Source organism: Syngnathus scovelli, chromosome 1 (assembly GCF_024217435.2).
Source record: "Syngnathus scovelli strain Florida chromosome 1, RoL_Ssco_1.2, whole genome shotgun sequence".
Lineage (NCBI taxonomy): Eukaryota > Metazoa > Chordata > Actinopteri > Syngnathiformes > Syngnathidae > Syngnathus > Syngnathus scovelli.
In genome coordinates, this window is record NC_090847.1 from 3,353,120 (window position 1) to 3,372,320 (window position 19,201).

At 42.0% G+C, this 19,201-nt stretch overlaps 1 protein-coding gene and 1 long non-coding RNA gene across 3 annotated transcripts in view; one reads left to right on the plus strand and one right to left on the minus strand.

Moving 5' to 3' along the window:
• Positions 1-8,043: 8,043 nt before the first annotated feature.
• Positions 8,044-19,201, minus strand: part of nkx1.2lb (NK1 transcription factor related 2-like,b) — a 65,153-nt gene continuing 53,995 nt past the window's right edge. Inside the window, exon 3 of the mRNA XM_049740702.2 lies at positions 8,044-9,277. Within this exon, the coding sequence (XP_049596659.1) occupies positions 8,535-9,277 (743 nt within the window). The 3' untranslated portion in view covers positions 8,044-8,534. The remainder of the gene's footprint in view (positions 9,278-19,201) is intronic.
• LOC137840867 (uncharacterized) overlaps positions 9,271-19,201 on the plus strand; it is a 30,550-nt gene continuing 20,619 nt past the window's right edge. For both annotated transcript variants that reach the window (XR_011087998.1, XR_011088001.1), the window contains exons 1-2: positions 9,271-13,581; positions 13,674-18,258. This is a non-coding gene — a long non-coding RNA (uncharacterized lncRNA). The remainder of the gene's footprint in view (positions 13,582-13,673; positions 18,259-19,201) is intronic.

Consider the following 19,201-nt stretch of genomic DNA (forward strand, 5'->3'; position numbering starts at 1 on the left):
GTGCATTTGATAAAACAATGCTCCTCACAGTACTGCAGTTTAAGCCAACAAGTAACGAGGCAAGTTTCATTTGTTTGTGTAAACATTGCTGTCCTGCAGACCTGTGGCATGGCTTCTCTTCAGACTGCTGCTGAAGAGGGACTCAGTCTTCCTGACTCTCTCTGCCTCAGGCCAATAGAAAACCCTTCCCAGTGTCCGTCTTCATTCGAAACACAGGACGACAGTACAGGCAAGGCTCTGTGTTCAGGTAATGTCACTCACAGCTACAATCTGGGAGAGTTTGTGTGGATTGGCACTGACCTTGGTAGCAGTTGCAAGGAAGTTGCCTTGCTTGAATTTCCCTCCAGTCTGGAGCTAAAAGAGAAGACATTTACTTTAAGAGCTGTCATTGGCTTTGAACCAGGACTGACCCAGGATTCTCTTGGCCATTATGTGGCATACAGCAGGAGGACTGCATATGCCTGGGAGATCTATAATGACCTGGGAAGTGGAGTAAAAGCAGCATCAGTAAACACTAAAATCTTCCCGCATGCTGTGTTCTACACATTGCAGTAATACATTGTTTGAATTGTTGTAAAAAATGTTGATGATGTTCCCTTTGACAAAGAAAGTTATTTTTTCACGTTTTCAAGTTTCTTTTTCTGGCTGTCATCAACTTCACATACATGTATTAATTGTTGCATTAATCAATGTTTTGGAACAAACATAGACTCACCAGGTATTTAGGTTGCAGTGAACCTTTTACACGTCAGATTTAATTGAAAATAATGATCATATAGGCGTAATGATAACAAGGGAATTAATCGATAAGCACAATAAAAGCCGTTTCCCGCAGTGTTTTTTGCAAGATAAAAAGAAGAAAAAAAGACGAAGAACATATTTACCTTGTATTCGTCCTACATCAGGAGCATTCCAGTCCAGGAGCTTGAAATTCGCGACGAAATACGGTTACGTCATCGCTAGAAATTAAATGCCTAATATATCCGAAACGGAAGCAGCACAAAAGAAACTTTTTGCAGCACAAACAAGCACAAACGAAGCCCAAACGAACGGCACTATTTTATTTTGGGTCCATTTGTAAGTAAATACGGGGGCGGAGCTACGTGATGTCATCGCTATTAAATAAATGTGTAATATCTACGAAACGGAGGCAGCACAAACGAAAGTTTTTGCTGCACAAACAAGCACAAACGAAGCACAAACAAACGGTACCATTTTGGGTCCATTTGGAGAAAAAGGGGGGGCCAAGTTCACGGTGACGTCATCGCTAGAAATTAAATGCCTAATATCTCCGAAACGGAAGCAGCACAAACGGAACTTTTTGCTGCACAAACCAGCACAAACGAAGCACAAACGAACGGTACCATTTTGGGTCCATTTGGAGAAAAAGGGGGGGCCAAGTTCACGGTGACGTCATCACTAGAAATTAAATGCCCAATATCTCCGAAACGGAAGCAGCACGAACGAAACTTTTTGCTGCACAAACCAGCACAAACGAAGCACAAACGAACGGTACCATTTTGGGTCCATTTGGAGGAAAAGGGGGGGCTCGATGATGTCATCGCTAAAAAATAAATGTGTAATATCTCCGAAACGAAAGCAGCACAAACGAAAATTTTTGCTGCACAAACCAGCACAAACGAAGCACAAACGGACGGTACCATTTTGGGTCCATTTGGGGGGAAAGGGGGGGCTGGGTGAACTCTGGATGACCTATAAAATAATCGTTCATAACTAAAAAACCATAGCAGCACAAACGATGATTTTTGCTGCACAAACCGGCACAAACGAAGCACAAACGAATCAGACTATTTTCCTTAAATTTTGCGAGGTTGGGAGGGCCAACTTCACGCAGGTGAGAGTGCTGTGTTTACACAGGCATTGGGTGGGATATACACAGCCGTGCATATCACAACGGTTATCTCTCTCGGGAGAAAAAATGCACTTTACAGATATGTACTCGCCAGCCACCGTCCATCCATCCATTTTCTGTACCGCTCGCGGGTGTGCTGGAGCCTATCCCGCCGGTCATCAGGCAGTAAGCGGGACACCCTGAACCGGTTACCAGCCAGTCACAGGGCAGACAGACACGAACAACCATCTGCACTCACACTCACACCTAGGGGCAATTTAGAGTGCTCAATCGGACTACCAAGCATGCTTTTGGGATGCGGGTGGAAACCGGAATGCCCGGAGAAAACCCACGCGGGCACGGGGAGAACATGTAAATTCCACACAGGGAATTGAACCCGCACCCTCCTACCTGTGAGTCACCAGCCATCAATTAAGTGAAAATAATCTGTTAACTCACTCATCATTGCCTCTCACAGGCAAGGGGCCAGAGACAATTACTCGATGCTGACTCATCTTTCTGGTGAGATCTTTGCTGTTTTTCTTTGTGATCTCTGATTGCCTCATCCTCATATCATTGGAGCCAACGTGTATCACTATATTTGAGTAGCGAGTGTTGTTGGTAGCGCAGCCAGACCTGTAGCGAGTCATCTCCCTAAGGTTAGCTTCAATGTTTGGTGCTCTGGCTCCAGGAATAACATTACTGTGGCTGGATTTTTAGTGTAATTTTAGGTTTTAAGTGTGTTATGGAGTCACCTATGAGTAGGGTGCGAGAACCAGTAGACCAAGGTGGATTGAAATGGTTTTAACAGTCTCATTGCTGTTAGCAAACTGCTTAGGGCTAATGCTAACTGGGCTAGCGGGCTGGCGACAGCCCACATTTTTGTCCGCCACATCTACAGTTATCACGTTATTCTGCTCTACCTGGTGGACACGTCCCTCAAGCAGGGACCTCCTCTGTAGAAGAAGGGTGCAAGTGGTGCTCTGATTCATACAAACGTGTTTCCGAAGCTATACTTGTTGCTCGGTGAACGACGGGAGACAAGCAACCACAGAGCCCCGCTGGATTCTGAGCAGGGATGTGACCGAAACTGGCAAGGATTGACGGTTCGCTGCTTACAAAAGCAGAAATAGTAATCTCTAAAAAGTCAAGTAAAAAGAAAAGAAGGGGGTGATGGGAACTAGAACAAAAAATTGTAGGTTGTCTCCGGCATCGCTGTGACGCACTCTACGTGGCAAACTGGAAATCATTCTATGAGAGAAGGCGAAAAACTTTAAAATACTTGGTGAGCTGTGTTATGTATAATTACACAAAATCTGTAGCATGATGAATACCTACCATGTTCATTAACTGTCTCCCCCGATATCAAAGGGTGGTACGAAAGCTGTATAATAATAATAATTCATTAATTAATGAGACTGCCCAACTTCTGTTGTTTGTTACTTTAATGCATTGTTGTGTCATTTAATCCGTATGGGGGCACATTGTATCGCCGCAATTGACGGGAGGACTTTGTTTTTTTGCTGTCATCGTCAGGTATGTTGTGTTAGTGAGTGCAATATAATTGCCTTTTTTTCTGTTGATGTCCATGTGGGAAGGACACGTCTCACCACAATTGATGGGAGGGCTTTGTTTTTTGCCATACTTGTCAGCTTTTGTGATTGAGCCAATATGAAACAAAACCAATGTGAGATCCTGCTGTGTTTCGTCACTACTGTTTTTTGTTGTTTTATTCATTTATTTGGGCTTTGCACCCTTTGCACTTTTGTGTCCCAAATTATAACCGTTTTCTGTTTCTTTGAGCAAACAAGTTAAGAAATAATACATTCACTATAAATTAAAAGTTAATTAAAACAAATAGAATGTCACTTCAAATGTTTAGATGTTTTGTACATCCTTTGTTTCCTACAGCAGATTGTTTGGGTTTGCACATTCTGGACCATAGTCATGTTTTTGTTTCAATTTATTAAAGAAAAAGACAATTCAAGCAATTTTCTCTTGTACAGTCAACCCTCGGTTTTCGAACGTCCCGGTTCTCAAACAAATCGGAATTCGAAGAAAAAATTCGTGATTTATTTGCTTCGGAGGTCGAACAGATGAGCCAGGAGGACCCGAGAAAACCCGACCGCGCGGCCCAGATGCCGACTGACTCCGTTGTTATTGTATTTTCGTAACTTTGAGCAATGTATTAACCCCTAATCATGCCTCCAAAGAAAACAAGTGGGAGCAGTAAAGCCATCCTAAAACACAAAGACGCTCTTAAAGCAATGTGACAGTGAGCGCCCGGCGCGCTGCGGTTGCGCAATCGGACCAAATTAAGCTCCCTGCGCACTGAGGTCCGCTTAAATTTTGGAAAGTACATGAGGACTTTAAAAATATTTTTTAGATTTCAGCGATGGCTCTGTCCCAATAATGCGACCAGCGCAGTGCAGTTGCGCGGTCGGCGGTGCGCTGCTGTTGCGTGATCGGACAAAAATGCGCAAATTAAAAAAATGCTTAAAAAAGGCTTCTTTTTTTTAGTCTTAGAACGGATTTTTTTTCCCATTATTTGCAATGGGAAAAATATAATTCGGAATTCAAACGATTCACTCCTCGAACCACCTTCTGGAATGGATTGTGGTCGAAAACCGAGGTTTGACTGTATACTGTCATGACCTGTAGTCCCAGGTACCTCCAAAGCAAGTGAGGCGGAGAGGGCTGTCTGTACAGTCAAAAACCTCCTCAAGAAGGCAAGTGCTCTATACCGTGCACTATTGGCATACAGGACCACCTCACTGACTTGCTGATAAAGCCCAACATAGCTTCTTATGGACCTATTTTACTTCCAGAGGCTAATAAACGGTTAGCTGGTCAACAGAAAAAAATAAAACAAAACCTATTAACATAAAACGTGGTATTGATGTGATACCGATACTCACATTAGTATCGATTCTATCGCTACTTGAATCGGTTAGTACAGCCTTATTGGGGAAGGCAAAGCGCCTACTGATCAATTTACGTACTTATTCTCGTATAGGTCACAAGCTGTGTGTCGTGATAGAAAGAACAAGGTCCCGAATACAAGCAGCTGAACTGAATTTCCTTCGCAGTGTTTCCGGGCTCTTCCTTAGATCAAGGGTGAGAAGCTGGGTCATCTATGAGAGACTCAGAGTCGAGCTGGTGCTCCTCCATATTGAAAGAAGCCAGATGAGTATACGCTCTAGAGCAGGGGTACTCAATACGTCGATCGCGATCGACCAGTCGATCGCCAAGGTACTACTGGTCAATCGCATGACGTTAAAAAAAAATAATAAAAAATAAATAAATAAATGCTGTCTGCTAGAATCCAGCCCATCGCTTGATTGACATACAGGTAGGCCTGTCGGGAGGCAATCACAGTGAACCGCACATGGGCAATAGACATTGACTACAACCCCCACACCGCAGCATGTTTAATGGCCGCGCACACACAAACCGCCAACGTTTATAAGCGTATCAACGCACTTTTAAACAAAAGAAAGTTTATGACCATCAAAAATGAGTGGGGTTGCTGGACCAAGAAGCCAAAAACGTATCACTTTTATACGGAATGAGAGTTGGACTTTTTTCTCACAATATCATTTTCTAAGTGCGTTACAAAAATACACACACTATATTATTTATTTATTTATTTGTTTATTTTATTTATTGTAGTGGGTAGATCTTTGTGACTTGGTCATTTTAAAAGTAGCTTGTAAGCTGAAAAAGTTTGAGCACCCCTGCTGTAGAGTATATACCGTAATTTCACCACTATAGGGTGGACGTAAAAATCCTGCAGTACACGCAAGGTGCCCTTGCTCAAGCCAACGCATGTCAAGGCCCGTCTGAAGTTTGCAAATGACCATCTGGATGATCCAGAGGAGGAATGGGTCATATGGTCTGATGAGACAAAAATAGAACTTTTTTGTTTAAGCTCCACTCGTCGTGTTTGGAGGAAGAAGAATGATGAGTACAACCCCAAGAACACCATCCCAACTGTGAAGCATGGAGGTGGAAACATCATTCTTTGGGGATGCTTTTCTGCAAAGGAAACAGGACGACTGCACTGTATTCAGGGACGGATAGATGGGGCCATGTATCGAGAGATCTTGGCCAACAATCTCCTTCCCTCAGTAAAAGCTTTAAAGATGGGTCGCGGCTGGGTCTTCCAGCATGACAACGATTGTATTAACCCCTAATCATGCCTCCAAAGAAAGCAAGTGGGAGCAGTAAAGCCATCCTAAAACACAAAGACGCTCTTAAAGCAATGCGACAGTGAGCGCCCGGCGCGCTGCGGTTGCGCGATCGGACCAAATTAAGCTCCCTGCACACTGAGGTCAACTTAAATTTTGGAAAGTACATTAGGACTTTAAAATATTTTCTAGATTCCAGCGACGGCTCTGTCACAATAATGCGACCAATGCCGCGCAGTTGCGCGGTCGGCGGCGCGCTACGGTTGCGCGTTCGGCGGTGCGCTGCAGTTGCGCGATCGGACAAAAATTAAGCTGCCTCCGCACTGAGGTCCAATTAAATTTTGGAAAGTACATCAGGACTTTAAAAATATTTTCTAAATTTCAGCGATGGCTCTGTCACCATAATGCGACCAGCGCGGTGCAGTTGCGCGGTCGGCAGCACGCTACGGTTGCGCGTTTGGCGGTACGCTGCATTTGCGCGATTGGACATGTGTGTGGTGGATTTTACTATTTCACCACCATTTTTTTTTTTCATCTAATCTCAGCGGAACTAGCAAACATCATGACAATAATAAACGTATGTAATCTATATACTAAAAGTTTGTGTAAGTAAGTAAATAAATAAATACTATTCATTCAAGTTTTAGCAAATAAATATACAGTCAAACCTTGGTTTTCGAACGTCCCGGTTCTTGAATAAATTGGAATTCGAGCAAAAAATTCATGATTTTTTTTTGCTTCGGTTGTCGAACAAATTTCGAAGGTCGAACCTCGCGAGATGAGCCGAGAGGACCCGAGAAAACTCGACTGCGCGGCCCGGATGCCAACTGACTCTGTTCGTTTTTATTGTATTTTCGTTACTTTTATTATTGTATAAACCCCTAATCATGCCTCCAAAGAAAGCAAGTGGGAGCAGTAAAGCCATCCTAAAACACAAAGACGGTCTTAAAGCAATGCGACAGTGAGCGCCCGGTGCGCTCCGCGATCAGACCAAATTAAGCTCCCTGCGCACTGAGGTCCACTTAAAGTTTGGAAAGTACATCAGGACTTTAAAAATATTTTCTAAATTTCACAATAATGCGACCAGCTTGGTGCAGTTGCACGGTCGGCAACGCTACGGTTGCGCCTTCAACGGTGCGCTGCAGTTACGCGATCAGACAAAAATGCGCAAATAATATATATTTTTAAAAAGGCGTTTTTTTGTTTTGGAACAGATTATTATTTTTTCCATTATTTGTAATGGGAAAAATAGATTTGGAATTCGAACGATTCGCTTCTCGAACCGCCTTCTGGAACGGATTGTGGTCGAAAACCGAGGTTTGGCTGTATTTAGGCTTGTAAGGTGATAGAACGGACCAGCACAATAGGATAAATTGCTTATCTTTGGTAATTACTTGGTTTTTATATTTATAAACTTACAAAAAAAAACTTCTTCCAAATTGTGATGATTGGGTATTTAATGTAGAATTTTGTGCGGTAAAATTATTTGGTTGATTAATTAAACACTCAAAATTGTCTTTAGGTGTGAGTGTGAATGATTGTTTGTATATGGGCCTTGCAATTGGCTGGTAACCAGTTCAGGGTGTATCCCGCCTACTGCTTAAAGTCACCCGGGATAGACTCCAGACGACCCTCGTGAGAATAAGCGTTTCAAATAATGGATGCACTTTCTACTGTCCTCTTTCCCACTATAGTGTTAGAGAGGTGTACAACTGCAGATCCAAAATCACCATGGATAGTTTCAATCATGGTGGTGGGACCTCATCACAAGGGCGGTGAACTAATTCACCGTAGGTGGAAATTTGTGTGCATATCCATGTTTGTGGCACATGCAGCAGACACATTATCATTATTATTACTGATGTAAAAGTGGGGCTACAATTTAGAACATTTTCAGAAATAGGCAAATGACAAAAAATTACTTTTACACATGGTGGGTGAGAAAGTTCCCTGTGATCCAACTATTTGTACACAAGTAGTTCAATCATCAAAATCATTTTATTGAAAATATGCACTTAATTCAGAATGTTCTGAAAATTAAAAATGTATATACAGTTTATACACTGACTATATTATTTTATTAGTCACTGTTTATTATCAAAAACAACCATATGAGTCGCGTATTAGTTCGTCTGTGGCTTCATGGCCAAAACGGCCAAACACAAACACTCACTGCTGAATCTTCACAGTACTAGTAGATTGGGCTTTTCATTCAGTGATTTCTAACATCCAGGTTCCAAAAAGTTTTATGGATGAATCAGCTATTTCTTTAACTTAGAATTCAGAATGTAAAGTTAGATCATAAAATGATGTACACTTTTACATAGAGATTGACATTGTCAGTCAAAATTATCTATCAAAATCAAACTTTGACATTACAGCAATTGAACACCCAAGCTTAGTTGAATTAATGACATACGTATATAATCATTCAGGATGTTGAAATATGTCAATCTCTTGGCTCAGTGTGTGCATGTGTATTCTGTATCTGTTTACAGGTGGGAGCTGTAAAAGGTAGGTGCAGCATAGCTCTGTGTCCCCAACATGAATGGAGATAGAACATGGCTTGTAGTGAGAAAAGGCAGCTGGACCAGGCTGCCTGCCGAAGGGTGATGGTGACCTGATGCATAGCCTGTGTGCATGGCTAGATGTCCACTGATTGGAGGTGATGGGCTGAGTGGACTGAGGTTCCCAAGAGCGCCTCCTATTCCTCCCGCAGTACCAGATGTACCTCCTGCACCAGAGGGAGCAGAAGTGTCTGCACCAGGGTTCTGTTTCTTCCACTTGGTCCGGCGGTTCTGGAACCAGATCTTGACCTGTGTCTCAGTAAGGGAGAGTGACAGTGCAAGGTTGAGCCGCTCACACACAGATAGGTACCTTGTCGACTTGAACTTGTTCTCCAGTGCAACCAACTGCTCATAGGTGAACGCAGTACGAGCTCTGCGGGGTTTCCCTGACTTTGAGTCTGAGCCTGTACGTTTTCTCTTAGGCTTTCCTTGTGGGCCTTGACCCCCATTGGGCTGCACATTGGTGATCTGACCTGTGGGCCCCCTTCTGGGACTCTTTGCCTGTTTGGTCGGGTCCTGGAGGCTTTGCTGGTTGACATCTCTGTTCCCACTAAAGTGCAGTGTCGAACTGCTCTCCTCACTGCTATAGGAACCATCTGGTGCCTCTGAATCTGGAGTACAATTTCTGTTGCGGTCATCCTCATCTGGACTTCTATACCCAAAGTTTTCTGAAACATGACAATGAAGATTACATATTTTACATTATGAGACCTCTTCTTCACAAAAATGTAGTATATAGTAATAATAGTTATATATATTGGATGTTACGTATATACAGAATAGTTTAAAGGGACAAGGGGCGCTTAGGTTTATTCACATATTTAATTTATATTATTTATATTTTTCACATATTTTATTTTTAGTAGATTTTTAATTTTAATTTGACCAATTTTTTAATAGTGTTGCAGAGTCACAAGCTATTTATTGCTTGAAAATAAGTAGTTTTCCTTGAGTTTAGTACTTAGTTTAGTATCCATGCTTAATCAATCTTGACATCATTTATGGCTGTGTTGAGGCGCATGCTTTTAAAGACAGAAAGGACAAAAACAAAAAAAAAATATTTACCACATGAGCAGTTCAAATTATTCATATTTCTAACAAAAATGCTGTGACTGAAATGCCTTTATTAGTCTTAAGTAAAGCGAGACCAACATTGGCATTTATGTGGTATGACTATTAAAAAATTATGTCAGTATGCACACAAACACCCCACACTGTAACAAAGGGAAAAAAAAACAACTAAACAACTAACTGTAGGCCTGCTGGTGAGAAGTCCACATAATATTGACATAGACGCAAAGTCTCAGAGGTCCGTCACACAGCTCCCCCCCCCCCCCCCCCAAAATAAAAAAACAAAAACAAAAGAACACTCTAAAACACACAAAAAAGCCTCCAAGGAGTCCACGAACCGGCGCAAGGGCAGCTCAGGCGATTTACAATGCCTTGATCACTTCTGCTTTGACAATGGTACCTCTACTTACAAACGTCTATAGATACAGACCAGAGTCTCGCGATTTTCTTTTTTTTTTTGCGTCTACTTACGAACCAACCTATTTTTACCTTAAAACTCACACTAACAATGCAGTCAGGCGGCTGCCGGCATGGGCAGCATAGCGGTTTTACTGCGATGGTTTATTTGTTAAAACCCAGATTATAAAATGACATGCGGCTTGTTGGATATTTAATGTTTGTAATAAACCAATCCACATCATGATTGCTTAATAATTCAATGAGTTTTAGTGAACAAAGTAAAACACAAACATTAGGTCTATGGTCATCTTCTTTTTCGCCTTCTTTTTTTTCTTCGTTTTCTTATTTGTCATCTTCAGACAAATCAGAATTAGAATTCACTTTATTACCATTGTCAGTCAAGTAGTTCAAAAACCAGGGATTTTTTTGTGGTACAACTGTGCAACATGAATAATAAAATAAGGATAAATTATAGGAATATCTAAAACACTATAAGCATACAACAAAATGATTACAAAAATGACTCCATGGAGGTGTTCAAAATATCAGTGAAAACAGGAGACAGTTTGGGGCACAGTGTTTCAGGGTGGAAGGGGAAATACCATCAGCTTCAAGTCTTGGGGCACAGCGTGGTAGGTGCTTTTTACTGTTGTGTAACAGCTACAGTGATCCCAAGTGGTCTCCTCTCTGGTAGGGCATTTAATAAACTGTCTGTATTTGGGTAGTTTCTGGCTCAGATTTATCTAGTTAAAGTCACCAAGCACGACAACAAAAGATTCAGGGAAAGTCTGCTCCACATGTAAAATGTGCTCTGCAAGCACGCGCTGAGCCTCATGTGTGTCCTCGGCGGGCAGGATATACTATAAAGCCGCCAGGATAAAAGAAGCCAACTCACCCAGGAAGTAAAATGGCTTACAGTTTATGAAGAGCAGGAAAGCAGTGTTGAGAGATCACAGTTACATCGGTGCAACAGCTGTTGATGTAGTAACAGACTCCACCGCCATTGGTTATGCCCGAGAGCTCTGCGTCACGGTTTGCTTGGAGCAGCTGGAATCCCTCCATGTGTAGCGCACTGTCCGGGATCTGTCCGCAGAGCCACCTCTCCCTCAAGCACAGAGTTCCAGAGGAGGAAAGGTATTTCTTCTCATCAACAGCACCAAGTCATCCATCTTGTTGCTGTAGGAATGGACTTTGGAAAGAAAGATTCTAGGTAAAGACGTGCATGTCCTTCATCTGCGAAGGCACAAGCCATCAGGACAGCTGCACACCACAGTCAGGACTGGCCCAACTTAGTCGTTCGTCCTGCTCACCCAGCCAGCGCCCTCCGAAACCTAGCCCGTGCCTCAACGTGTGTTTGCTGAGTCGGGCCCAAGCCGTTAGGACAGCCGCACGCCACAGTCAGATCTGTTGTACCTCTCCAGGCCTTCTCACCAGCCGTGCTGCCTGTGTTGGACGCAGCTACCCACCTGGCCGACCACTGTCGTACCACACCTCTCACCCTCGCAAGGGCGCCCCCTGTAAGCAATCCGCACCCTCATCTTCGCAGCTGCGCCCTCAGTGAGAGAGCTGTGCCCTTATCCTTGCAGCGGCAACCTCTGTGAGAGATCCACACCCTCGTCTTTGTCAAACCCCGAATGTGGCTGCCTTTCGCCGTACCAAATTAGTGGTGCAGATGCACACCACCAGCCAGCATCCACCCTGCCTGATTGCCCAGGACACTGTGAACACATACGCTGTTTTTTGTGATGATTGAAACCCACAGTCTATCGGCCAGGACGATTGCAAGCACCTCTCGCAACCATTTTGTTTTGTTTTGTGTGTCCTTCCAGGTGTTCAAGGGGTGTGTGTGGGGAGGTAGGGGATGTGTGGCAGACTTTAGGACCAGACCTCTCACCCAGTAGTTAGGGTCGAGGTCATATGTATGTTCTTTGTTGGATCATATTGTCTTTGTTGCTTTGATCACAGGTCTTGTCTGACTTGTTAGCAGTCAGTCACAGAACAACTTAATAACTTACTACTGCCACATTACCATCATCTGATAACTACATTTTTTGGCAAATGTCATATGTCTTGTAATAATTTAAATTCAGGATCTTATTGAAATAATTTAAATTCAAGATCTTATTGTATTTGACGTCCGTAGTGATTGGCATAACAGTTATTTTGTTCTTTTGAGTGAACTGAATCAGAATTAGTTCACTAAAAACAATTATTCAAAAAATTTGAATCGTCCCCTCCGACCCCCTCAGACAATGAGGTTAAAATGAGCTTAAAAAAAACATTGCGCTCAGTCTGATATTGCCGTTAATGTAAATAGTGGATGTGTATTTAATATTCCCGTCAAAAACATTGCAGCTCTCATGTTATGAACGAGAGGTAGCACAGTCCTTTCACTCACTGAATCGTTTGCGAAGAGGAAGTTTACTGACTCCTTGTGAACGCAAATAATGCGGCAGTATGTTCAATGTCCCTCCGCCATCTGATGCTGGCTGTAGATTGGTCGTTTGCGAAGATTCACGAGTGAGTGACAGACTTTGAAATTCCTTTTATGATCCCGACACGTGCGGCTGAGATCAAATTACCTGAGAAAAGATCCTTACGCCATTTTTTTATATATATTTTTTTTACAATGGTCAGTCAAAAGTGTATTCGACCACATGTCTGGCTGTTTAATGAGGTTTATTGCACACAAATGAAAACAAATAGTAAGAGGGAAATGGGAAAGATAAATGACCATTAAAGCAAAAAAAAAAAAAAAATGTCTGAAAGGTTTTTCAGGCCAAATCATATTCCCCAGCTCATGTAAGTACAATCAAACACATTGACAGCAGTTCTTATTTTTCTTGTTTTGCTTCTTGAAAGTTTTAATGTAAAAAGGAGTATAGTGTGTACATGCCATTGGCCAAATAGACCTAGTTTTTTAATATAGCATTCAAATACTAAAGTTTAAATCTAACCAATAATAACATCCCAGACCATTATTAAAAGAAGAGGGCAATGTTGAACAGATCTCTATTGCAGTTTGCTCTTATGTACCGTATTTTACAGAGTATAAGCCACTACTTTTTGCCTGCAGCTTTTAGACCGGTGCAGTTTATCTATGGATCTTTACTGTATTGTATGGATTTGTGCATATTGTCTTACATATGGAAATTAAACAATAAAACTCCTGGGGTTAGTCCAGTGTGGTTTATATATGGATAAAACAGGATTTCCCCCTAATTTTAGCTGGTGCGGCTTATTTTTAGGTGCGTCTTATTTTCAGGTGCGTTTATAGTCCGGAAATTACGGCAATTTCAGTGTTTTCACCCGAGTCAATAAAACGATTTCTTGGCAAGCCTTTACTGTATTGTGGTAATACAAAATCAATCATCCACATAACTTTCTATTCAATGTTTTTATTTTTCAGACATTACATGAGCCTGTTATAACAGAGAAAAACAGCATCAGCATTAAGGAACAAATACTAACTGAAGCTCTGCAAGCACTGAAGAACATAAAAGTAAAACTTTGTTAACTTTTAAAACCACAAAAGTGTACTGAAATAATTTGTAAATGTCCCTACTGTCTTTCACTTTTTATGCTTTTTTGCAGTAAACCCAAATACCTTGAGCATGGGAGTACTTAACACCCATTTCAGAGTTTCCTGAAAATGGAGCTGCAGGTGCAACAGCACTGACTCCAGGAGTGAAGGAGGAGGCTGCAGCATGTCCAGGTGCTCTAACTCCAGCAGTGGAGCAGGATCTAGTAGAAGAAAAGATGGAAGCTTTTGTTGCCTTTCTAATGGCTGAGATGACCTTTACAGCTTCTTTTAGTTTTTCTTCTTTTGTTTTTTCAATATTCTTCTTCTTCTTCTCCTTTGAATGGGCTTTAAAGAAATCTTGCTTCTCTTTGCAAGACTGATTTCTATATTGGAGGCTTTTTTTCCCTACTGCTTTAATGTGGGCCCTGATAATGGCTACGTACGTCTCAATGTTCAGCCTGACCCTTTCGTTTTCAACTATGTCATCCATGATATTAAATTATCCTTTGACAAGACAGCCAGTGAACAGTGACCAAAAAGCCTTCACCAATCTCTCTAAGATGGGGAACCTCAGCCCTCCCTCTGGTGTTTTCATGGCAAGGATACCACTCCACCAGTCAACATAAATTCTTGCAGTGTTAAAGTCTTATGCCTTTTCTCCTATATCTGAGTCAACCTGGTAAGCTCGCACCATCCAGTTGACCCAGCTCTTCTGACTTCACTACATTTGGCAAGGTGATATATGCCTTCTGGACTGTTTTATGAAGAATCGGTGATGGTGCTAACAGACAAAGAGGTGATGATCTTACTTTTGAATGGAAGGTTTTTCTGAAAAAACGTTGCTGCCTTGATGTAGCCCTCTCTGAGCAAGCTATACATATTCTACACCCAGGGCTTCTTCGCCACTTTTGCTTTGGTCAAGGCACATTAGCTGAATCTTCCCACAGACAACTTCTTGTCAGGTTACAGCAGATCTCTGTTCTGAATATCAATCTTCAACAAGTCATTCACACTCAAGGGATTGCGAGCAGGCTTCCTGAACTCTCTCCTCCCTTCTGCGTAGCATCCTGTACTTTTGCGCAATATTTTGACTGTCTGCTTTTTGCACACTTGCTCAATTTTTGCTCCTCTTATTTATCATGTTATTTGTTTATTATTTATTCATCACTCCTATTTATTCATTGTTTGTGCCTTCTTGTTTTTATTTTTTTTTGTGTTGTTTCCTTGTTTGTATATTGTGTACTATGTCTTGCCACCATGGGATAGTGAGAACATAATTTCAATCTCTTTGTGTGTCTTGGCATGTGAAGAAATCGACAATAAAGCAGACTGACTTTGACTTTGAAACTCGGAGGGGAGTTCCCTGAACAGTAGCACTACCTCAGCATGCAACTCATAGACCATGAGTTGATCATGCTGCAACTTCTTCAGGAACACCTGAAAGTAAACTGAAAAAAACACAAAATTAATTTAAAAGTAGATGATTATTTTGAACCATCACTTCCTGATCATATACACTCTTGAAGGTATACTGAAATCCTTATCAATTCAGTTAACCAAAGGATGATTATTTTTGCTGCTATTTTATTTACTCAGATTCTAGACAAAAAATATACCGTAATTGCCGGACTATAAGCCGCGGCTTTTTTCCAAAATTTTGGACCCTGCGGCTTATAGTCAGGTGCGGCTTATATAAGATTTTTTTCGTGATTTTTGTGATGACTTGATCAGTTTTACTCTTAACACTATTATATACAGTAAAAGCTAGAAAACAAACTGACAAATAACTCGTTTTCAAATTAGACGAGTAAAAACTGGTCAAATATTTAAAAAAAAAAGCTATTATTAAAAGTGAAGACAATTTGCAATTCTAGTAATGAACAACGAATTTGATGCACAATTTGTCTTCGCGGGCCACATACAATGATGTGGGGCCTTGAGTTCGACACCTGTGCTCTAAACCCTTTCTCTTACACTGCCATGTGACTCAGAGATTACACAAAGCAGTGGCGCTGTTTGGACCATCTGCATTGTATTAAAACCCAATCAATCAGCATTTGAATTCAATTCTTCTGACATTTTGCTCACCAAAAACAAGTAATGAATGTGAACTTTTAATGCATTTTATTCAGAAAGTTACTTTGAACCCTGAGGTTTAAATGGCGGCGCGGCGTATTTATGGATTTTACGGCCTCCAGGGGGCGCTCTAGCAGGAAGCAAGAGCGAGACAGACAAAGAAAACGTGCTAGTTTGCGCATCACGCACACACCCTCACCATGGAAAGCACGCGAAGAAATTCATTTGATGCAGCTTTTAAATTAAAAGCAATCAATTTGGCTGTCAAAGACGGAAATAGAGCGGCGGCACGTAAGCTTGGCATCAATGAATCGATGGTGAGACGTTGGAGACGGCAGAGTGAAGAACTGACACAATGCAAAAAGACGACAAAAGCTTTCAGAGGCAACAAAGGCAGATGGCCCGAAGTTGAAAACATTCTTGAAGACTGGGTGAACACACAGAGAGCAGACGGCCGAGGTGTTTCCACCGTGCAGATCCGACTGAAAGCCAAAACAATCGCCACCGAAAAGAAGATTGAAGATTTTAAAGGTGGACCATCGTGGTGTCTCAGATTTATGAGACGAAAGGGCCTGTCAATCAGGGCACGCACGACTGTGTGTCAGCAACTCCCTCCCGACTACGAGGAAAAAGTTACAAACTTCCACAAATTCACACAAACAAAGATAGCTGAGAATTCCATCGGACCGGACGAGATCATAAATATGGATGAAGTGCCTTTGACGTTTGACTTACCTCTCACTAGGACTGTAAACAGGAAAGGTGAATCCTCCGTCACGCTGAAAACAACTGGCCATGAGAGAACGCATTTCACTTGTGTTCTGAGCTGCACAGCATCCGGACAAAAGCTCCCACCAATGGTGATTTTTAAGCGAATGACTATGCCAAAAGAAAACCTCCCGAAAGGCATCGTCGTGAAAGTAAACACGAAAGGGTGGATGATGGAAAGCCTAATGAAGGAATGGCTGGCGGAGTGCTACGTCAAGCGACCAGGAGGATTTTTTCACAGAAAAAAAACACTGCTCGTTTTGGACAGCATGAGGGCCCATATCACAGATTCTGTGAAAGCTGCCATCAAGAGGACAAACTCAATTCCAGCTGTGATTCCTGGGGGAACAACAAAGTATTTGCAGCCACTCGATATCAGTGTGAATCGTGCATTTAAAGTGGCACTCCGAGTTGAGTGGGAGGCGTGGATGACCAGCGGCGAGAAATCATTCACCAAAACTGGCCGCATGCGAAGAGCAACTTTTGCTCAAGTCTGCCAGTGGATCCTGACTGCGTGGGGCAGTGTGAAAAAATCCACGATCACCAACGGCTTTCGAAAGGCTGGACTGCTGCGTGAGGAAGAGAACGGTGCGAGCACATCTTCGCCTCGAGACGAAAGTGACAGTGACAGTGACAGCGACAACGAAAAAGAGAGAGACGGTGTAAAAGTGTCTGACGAAGTCATCCTGAGTCTGTTCAAGTCTGACACTGAAGAAGACAACTTCAGTGGTTTTAGTGCACAGGAGGAAGATGAAGATAGCGATCAATGACTTTTCTGGTAGGCTGGTTATTTTTTTTAACCAGCGGTGTTACTGCCGTTGTACTGCTGTGTTATTGCCGTGTTGTTGCCGTGTTACAGGCACTTTTTGGAAAAAGACATTTATTTACAGTAAGCGATCGATTACTTTTCTGGTAGGCTGGTTATTTTTTTAACCAGATGTGTTACTGCAGTTTTACTGTCGTTGTACTGCCTTGTTGCTGCTGTTACTGCCGTGCACTTTTTGGAAAAAATGCATATAATTACAGTAATTAAAAATTACTGTAAAAAAAAATTCTGTGTATCATCTTTCTGTGTAAATATCTCATGTTACAACGTGGACACCTGCTTTTATACACGTCACTGGGGAGAAAAGTGGTGCGTTGATCGCATGTCCATCCGCCAGGCGAATAGTGCAGTATAATTCACTCAAATAAGAGACAGAACGAGATCAAGACGAACATTACTGAAAAGAAGCCTTTATACACAAACCGTCATTATGGGGGACAAAAGAAATGCATATGATGCCGCTTTTAAGCCAAAGGCAGTCGATGTTGATGTCATTGTGTTGTGTCTACTCTGGAGCGTATTTATGGATTTTTACGGCCTCCAAGGAGCGCTCGAGCAGGAAGCAAGAGCGAGACAGACGAAGAAGAGATAATGCGCCGAAGAAGACGTGCTCGCTTGTGTTTTGATCTTCTCGCGCATCACGCACACACTCACACTCACAAAGAAGATACATAATGAGATGAACACGGACATTACTGAAAGGAAGCTTTTATACACAAACCGTCATTATGGGGGACAAAAGAAATGCATGATGCCGCTTTTAAGTTATACGTTATATCGCTAGTTTAATGTAATTTAGCGCTTCGTGCATGAATAAGATAAGCATGAAGAACTCGAAGCAATGCATAAAAGCGACGACGAAAGAGAGACTGAGAAAGTGAGGCGAAGGATATCAAACGCTATTCCAATCGGACACTAACAAGGAAGACTTTGATGGTTTCAGTGCACAGGAGGAAGATGAAGACGGCTCTTTTTTACTTTTACTGGTACGTTTTTTTTTTAACCAGCCCTGTTAGTGCTGTGCTACCGTTTTGCTGCTGCGTTACCGCCGCGTCTCTGACTTTGCTGTGTTACGTCCGTGTTGCTGCGGTATTACTGCCGCGTCACAGGCAGTGTTTGGAAAGAAATGTTAAGGTATGTTATTAAAGCTTTAAAAAAACTTTCTGTGTCCAGTCTTTCTTTGCTAATAACTCGCGTGCACACTTCCGCGTTGCTGCGGTACTACTGCTGCGTCACAGGCAATGTTTAGAAAGACATGTTCAAGTATGTTATTAAAACGTTAAAAAGGCTTTCTATGTACTGTCTTTCTTTGTAAAAAACTCGTGTGCACGTGCGGCTTATAGACCGGTGCGGCTTATGTAAGAAAAAAACTGAAATATTCATGAATATTAGCTGGTGCGGCTTATAATCCGGTGCGGCTTATAGTCCGGCAATTACGGTACATCAAAATATTGAAAGGGAAAAAAGTTTGAGTACATTTATTTTTAGTTAAAGTGAGCATACCTCTGTATAAATCAATCAAGGCTTTGAGCTTGTCTAAGTTTGAGAAAAGCATGCAGATGCATGCCTTTCAGTTTTTGATGACATCAGTTACGATCTCTGCAGATTTAGCCATTTCCTGTTGCAAAACACTGATTCTGGCCTTCTCATCAGATGTAACTGCATTTATATTTTCATTTGATTCAGGAGTTCTCTGTAAAACAATCATTAAGGCATATACACAAGATTTGAGAGGGACAACAGATATTGCTATATATTTTCTGGCCTGCTTGAGAGTTTAGATTTTAGAAAGTGAGTTTAATGCAGAGAAAATATGTGGTAACCTGAGGAAACCATTTACATTGAGGAATAGGTACCATATTTATTGTAATTATCGCCCAGGGCGATTAATAGAGAACACCTTTTGTCCGATCGCCAAGGAGCACTGAA